The following is a 6,843-nucleotide window of genomic DNA, read 5'->3' as shown; positions in this document are numbered from 1 at the left end:
AGACCACTATGGAGTTAACAGTATCAGTGATTGTGAATGGGGTGTAACCTTCTCAATTGTGAACAATCGTGAATAGTTTACAAGTTTCTAAAACTTATTGGCGATTCTTTTTATCTAGCTTCTTTCCTAGATTGCTAGCATGCCCAAAAACATTACCCATAGTAGAACGAGGAAAATTTCCCTACAGGTATTGTTAACTATATTTCCTAATCCATTACTTTTTTTTGTTGATTACGTGTTGAAAAACTTTCGTTAAAAGTTGTAGGGGTCATTATATTTAAGGTCTAATGGAATCAAATTGAGCTCAAATTTGACAAAAAAAGTTACATAAATATCTCGTTTTGCTTATTAAGAAATGTCTTGAACTGCCTGTCATATTTTTTAGCGTTAAAAATTTTCAAGTACGGTTTAAAAAATAATTTATGGTCATTTTAGTTCTTAAGGAACCAAATTGAGCTAAAAAATAATTTCTAGTTTTATGTATCAATTGCGCTATTTCTTACCACGCCAAATGAGACAATTTCTTTTTTTTTTTTCTAATTCCGAATTAATCAATCAATAACATAATAGTAAAAAAGACACCAGGAATGACACGTGTAAATTTCTAATGTTGTTATTTCCCTCCAAATTTAAAAAAAAAAAAAACTAATTTCTTTTAAATATCCATTAATTGATTATATACATGATTTTCTATAAATTAATTAAAAAAACAATATTTACTATATATTTACCAAATCAAATAAATCATTGACTAACATTATGCATATATATTTAGTGTAGGAGTTTATAGGTAATATGCGGAAAAACATGAATCATATTTGTTTAGGGTAAAAATTACCCTAAAACGTGGACTAATCCCATGGTGACACGTGGCCCAATCAAAGGGCGACATGTGTCACTTTAAGAAGATGACACGTATGCAAGCCCTACTAAGAACACCTGAAAAAGAGAGAAAAGGGTCTCCTTACATCAGGAGGCCCAAATCCCGAGAAAGCCGCAAAACAGCGCCCCCCAAGGACACGTGTCCATTCCTGATTACGCCGCCAATAAAAAAACGTCATTCTACGGTAAAAACCCTAAAAGGAACAAATCCCCACCCCTATAAATACCCCAATTATTTATGATGGGAGGGGGGATTATGACATAACATTCAATAGAGCATTAAAACAGCTCCAACGTCTCTATACTTTTTCTCTCTGGCTTTTCTGTCTTCCGGTTACTAACTTAACCGTCGAAGGCGAATATTCCGGCAATGGAATATTCGTGTTTCGCAGGTGTCCAGGCCGTCTATTAGAAGAACGTGAATAGTGTCCTAGGGGAAATCACAAAATCACCCGAAACATTTGGCACCGTCTGTGGGGATACTCATCTGTATGGCAATAGATGGTCAGACACCTAACACAGGTCCTGGTCCTGGTGAGGACGGACATGTAGATGATATAGTTGCAACAATCAATTCTAGTGATCCTTTGACCGCTTCATTTCATGAGGCTGAGGATCCTTCGGTGACTGCTGGCTAACTTAAGCTTGCCTTAAGAAAGCTCCGAAGGGAGCTTGAGTGTAAGATGCCTTCTTCTTCTAAGCCGCCGCCCAGGAGAGGAGGGGAGGGCACTCAAAAGAAGACCCAGAGCAAGGCAACTAATGCCAAAGATGCTGGGAACACCCCTTTTAGACGACATGGAAGATCTCCTAGGGTGCCACGGACGAACATGTCCAGGCTCCTTGAGAAAACACATTCGGCTGGGGGAAGACCAGACAGCCTTAAAGGGAAGATCCTAAGCCGTCTCGGCGCTGGAAAGATGCAAGGGAATATATCTGGCACAAGCAACGGGAACGAGCAGCCTACTCAGACACCGCCTCTACTCCAACAATGCCAAATGAATTCTCAAACCCCTCTCTTTCCAAACATACCAGCTCGACCAGGACCAGCAGGAGTCAAGCTCTCCAAACTACAACTCCTATCCCAGTTGTTCAACCATTTTACTATCAGACCCCCTAGAATTTCCATGCAATCATGCCACCTAACCCCCCTATCTTCGGACAGTATGGCAATTATGGCCAGCCGTTCGACTGGGCTATGTACCTGACCGGATTGGCCGCACAACCTCAACCCATTGATTGGCAAATGCGTCTGTTAAATCTTGGTGACAAGCCTCCTCCGTTTTCTCAAGAAATTCTCAACTCTCCTCAACCAGCAAAGGTGAAGAGTGTACTTGTGGGTGCCTATGATGGTACGGGCAACCCAGAAGAGCATGTCACCTCGTACAGGAACTTAATGTATCTTAAAAGCGTGGATGATGCCACATGGTGTCGGTGATTCCCGACCACCTTGAAGGGCGTGGCGCAGGATTGGTTTAACAGCCTTTCGGCCGGGTGCATCAATTGTTTCACTACTCTCAGCCTATTTCTTGTTGGAAACTTCTCGTACAATATTCCCCCAAGGAAGACAAGTCTTAACTTGGCTATAACCGTCCAAGGGAAAAATGAGGGGTTGCGTTCGTATTTGCAAAGATTCAACCAAGAAAAAGCCCAAATTCATAATCTCCCGGATGAAATGGCCTACTCTAAATTTCTCGGAGGATTAAGGAATAATGTTTTTAAGTTTGATCTAGTCAGAAAAAAGGTTTGGAAGTACGCAGGCGTGCTGCGGGAGGCCGAAGCCTATATCGAAGCATCTGATTTTTGTTCGCTCACCAAAGCAGAACAATCGGTTAAAGGGGCTGAGAAGAAGCAACCTTCTCAGCAAGACTCGGTCGGGAAGAAAAAAGAAGGAAACAAGAGAAAGGAAGTCTGGGTGGCGACTGCTAGCAGACAAAATAAAAGAAGGCCAAGACGTACGAACCTCAGTATGAGTTCAATAAGGATTGTTACTCAATCCTGATGGAAATTATAGATAAATTTATGGACGTCAACAAGGCGTGTCCTAAGGATAGCTTTCCCTTGCCTAAAATCGACCGGCTGGTCAATTCAACGGCCGGACATGCCCTAATGAGCTTTATGGATGCATACTCCGGATTCCACTAGATCCCCTTGTGGGAAGAAGATCAAGAGAAAACCGCGTTTGTGACCGAGTAGGGTCTGTACTGCTACAAAGTCATGTCGTTCGGCCTTAAGAGTGCCCCTCCTACATTTCATAGACTTGGTAACACTGTCTTTAGAGATCAGATTGGCCGGAACATGGAAGCGTACATTAATGACATGATTGTTAAATCAAAGCAGCCGGCCGACCATCTGAATGACCTTTGAGAAATATTCACCGAACTCAGGTGGCATAAGATGATGTTAAATCCAAAGAAGTGTATCTTTGGTGTTCAGTCCGACAAATTTCTCGGATTTCCAATTGATCAACGCGGCATTGAGGCCAACCCTGAAAAAATCCAAGCGATCATGGACATGAAGTTGCCGAGAACAATCAAAGAAGTGCAAAGACTGACCGGCTGTTTAGCTGCACTCGGCCGATTTCTGTCCAGGTCAGGGGATAAGTGCCGATACTTCTTTCAGACAGTTAAGAAAAAAGTTATGTTCGAGTGGACCGAAGAGGCCGAGGAAGCCTTTGTACAATTGAAGAATCATCTGCATACACTTCCTCGACTCGTCAATCCGTTCAAAGATGAGATGCTATACATGTATCTTGTTATTTCAGAGCGTTGTCTTCCTTGTTGAGAGGGACTGCCATCAGATCCATGCGTATTTCATAAGCTATGTCCTACACAATGCCGAGCTGAGGTACCCACCCATTGAAAAATTCAGGCTAGCATTGTTCATGGCATCAAAAAAGCTAAGGCCCTACTTCCTTGCTCATTCAATAATTGTCTACACGAACCAATAGCTGAAAAAACCGTTCACAACACCGGAGGCCAGTGGCCGAATGCTTAAATTAGCCTTAGAGTTGAGAGGTTTTGATATAAAGTTCAAGCCTAGGAAAGCAATAAAGGGGCAGCCTTTGCTGATTTTCTAGCTGAAATGACACGACCGAACTTACAGTCGGCAGGGGATCAAATTTGGAAGGTCTTTTTGGATGGAAGTGCTACAGCAATTGGATGTGGTGCTGGTATCATTTGTCAGTCTCATGAGGGAGATAAGTTTGAATATGCGATGAGATTTTAGTTTCAAGCCTCTAACAATGCGGCCGAATATGAAGCCCTTCTGGTCGGCCTTAGAATGTGTAAGGCGGCCGGGGCAACAAAGATTGATGCTAGTTCAGATTCCCAACTGATATTTAGCCAGGTTAATGGTTACTATGAGGTTAGGGAGCCGGCCATAATGAAATATCTTTAGATGGTGAAATATGAGGCCGATGGTCTAGAGCATTTCACCCTACAATAAGTTCCTCGTTTGGAAAATTATCAAGCGGACGCGCTCTCCAAGTTAGCATCCTCGGCATCATATGATACTCCTAAATCAGTGTTTTGGGAAGTAAAAGAGAAGTGGAGTATTGATTTCGAGCCCATGCAGATCATACACAGAAGCTCCACTTGGATGGATGGGGTGGTCACCTATCTGAGGGATGGCACACTCCCGGAGGATCCCAAAGAGAGCTGGCTAATGAAAAGGAGAGCGGCCTGGTTCAAAATGAAGAATGGGGAATTATTCAAAAGAGCGTTTGTTAAGCCATATTTGAAGTGCATCACCCCAGATAGGGGGCATGATGTGTTGGACGACCTTCATCAAGGGCAATGTGGATCACACATAGGCGGACGGGCTTTAACAGAAAAAGCTACCCACTTGGGGTACTACTGGCCGAGCATGAATTCAGACGCCATGAAAATGGTGAAAAAATGTGACAACTGCCAGAGGTTTTCCACCCTTATTCACCGACCTGCAAATAGCTTGTCGGCCATAAGTAGTCCGCTCTCCTTTGAAAAATGGGGCATGGACATCTTGGGGCCGTATACTCCTGCGTCCGGGAAGAGGCGGTATGTGTTAGTAGCAGTTGACTACTTCACCTAGTGGATTGACGCTGAGGCCGTCCGAGGAATCAAGTGGACAGATATGTCTGCCTTTATCTGGAAAAATATTATCACACGCTATGGTATGCCACAGTCAATGGTGTTCGACAATGGACCCCAATTCGAAACACGGCAACTCAAAATTGGCTAAGTGACCAGGGCATCGCTCAATGTTTTGCCTCGGTCAGACGCCGCAAGCTAACGGCCAAGTTGAGGCTTACAACAAGCTGATCTCCAACGGTATCAAGCGCAAGCTTGAGAAAGCAGGCGACCTTTGGGCAGATGAGTTAGTGAACATGTTATGGTCCATTCGAACCACAGCCAAGAGTTCAATAGGAGAGACCCCATTCTTTATAATGTACAGCACTGAAGCTGTATCCCCAATTAAGATTTACGAGCCTACCCTTCGGGTAATGATATATGATGAATCGGCCAATTTAGAGGCCATGAAAACAGCCCTGCACTTTCTCACAGAAGCTAGGAGCAATGCTGCACTTAAACATGAAATCTATCGTCTCAAAATGACGAGGGCATAAAATCGCAAGGTTATTAGGTTTCGGAAAGTCCGACTTTCTGCGGAATAAAACCCGACCCCAAGATCCGCTCACAATTAATATAACTAAAGACATTTATAACAAGATAAAGTGAAAAGACCAACTTAGCCTTGATTCATTTTTCGCTCGCTCCAATAAATTCTTACTTCGAAAGCCGAGTCTCGCAAGCGCATAGACCTCCAACGATAGACCACCTGTAACGGTCTCTAACTCGGAGTTTAGCCGAGTTCGGAACACAAATAACTACTCGAGTTTTGTGTGAACTTAAAGGTTTTCTCACTATTATGGAGATGCATTTTTGAGTTCCAACTCAAGTGAATAATCCCAATTCCTAAGGTTGGTATTTATAGGCAAAGGCTCCCAAAAATTCCAATCATCTTTCCATGTGGGAGAAAATAATAGTGTGAGAAAAACAAGCAATTAATTTAATTCTGAATTAAATTAAATAGCTAGACAAATAATCAAACTACACTTGGCACACACATAGGAGTGGTTAGGTGAGGACCACAAGGAGGACCACATGGCCTCCTTGTTTCCTAAGCCACCAAACCCACCAATCATAAGAGGGAATGATCGGTCAACCTGGAAAACCAGTCAAGGCCTTCCTCGACTAGGTTGGGCCTTGCCGCCACACGCAAGCCCATGTGGCTGCTTTGTGCGCTGCTGGGCTTCGGCCAGCCAGCACGCACCGCAAAGCCCATGTAGCTGCTGTGCGCTGCTTAGCTGCCGATGCGGGCTAGCCAGCATTCCTTGCAAGCAGCCCGCAGCTGCCCTTGCAAGTACGCAAGCCCTTGCTAGCTGCTCGGTGCTTGCGGCAGTGCGTGTTAGCCTAATATGTCGTGTCATTTAATTATTTTACGTCTCATCGATTTTTTAATTCGACTCGACTTGCGACGCTCGGTTTCGATGCTCCTAGCTTGATATCCGACGTCAATGTTCATAACACTCGAGAAACTCATTAATTTCTTTTGGATTAATTCGTCGTGACGGATCAGTTTACTTTGGTGTGACCCGAAGGGTTCCGTCGATATTAAGCTGTAATATTAATTATACAATAATATTACTGATCGAAAGCGGCCTCTAGCTAGGAATTTCGATCACTTGACCTTACTGAATAATTACCTTTCTAATAATTCTGAACCCTCTATCAAAATAATACACTTGTTCGAAGGACACCATTCCTATCCATCTCCCACTTGTCTTTCCGGACAAGTACGCCTTTTGTGTATAGCCTGTTTCCTATGTCATTTAATGTCTCTTCATGAAATATAAGGTAAGATTATTCGTCATCCTTATTACGCCCAGAAGTGTTTCTCGATATCCGAGTTCGACTGTCAATA

The 6,843-nt window shown here is 43.3% G+C and overlaps 1 protein-coding gene across 1 annotated transcript; it reads left to right on the top strand.

Moving 5' to 3' along the window:
* The first annotated feature begins 3,276 nt into the window (after positions 1–3,276).
* On the top strand, positions 3,277–3,663 carry LOC145592077 (putative mitochondrial protein AtMg00860). Its single transcript, XM_081648543.1, has one exon. It carries the CDS (start codon positions 3,277–3,279, stop codon positions 3,661–3,663), a length of 387 nt encoding a protein of 128 aa, XP_081504669.1.
* Positions 3,664–6,843: the final 3,180 nt, after the last annotated feature.

The sequence above is a fragment of the Chenopodium album genome, chromosome 18 (genome assembly GCF_948465745.1).
Source record: "Chenopodium album chromosome 18, dcCheAlbu1.1, whole genome shotgun sequence".
NCBI classification, from domain to species: Eukaryota; Viridiplantae; Streptophyta; class Magnoliopsida; order Caryophyllales; family Amaranthaceae; genus Chenopodium; species Chenopodium album.
Note: the sequence above shows the minus strand (reverse complement) of the source record. Positions and strands in the feature narration are given on the sequence as shown.

Coding starts and splice junctions, on each gene's coding strand:
- LOC145592077 (XM_081648543.1), top strand. CDS start 3,277: ATGATGTTAAATCCAAAGAAGTGTATCTTTGGTGTTCAGTCCGACAAA.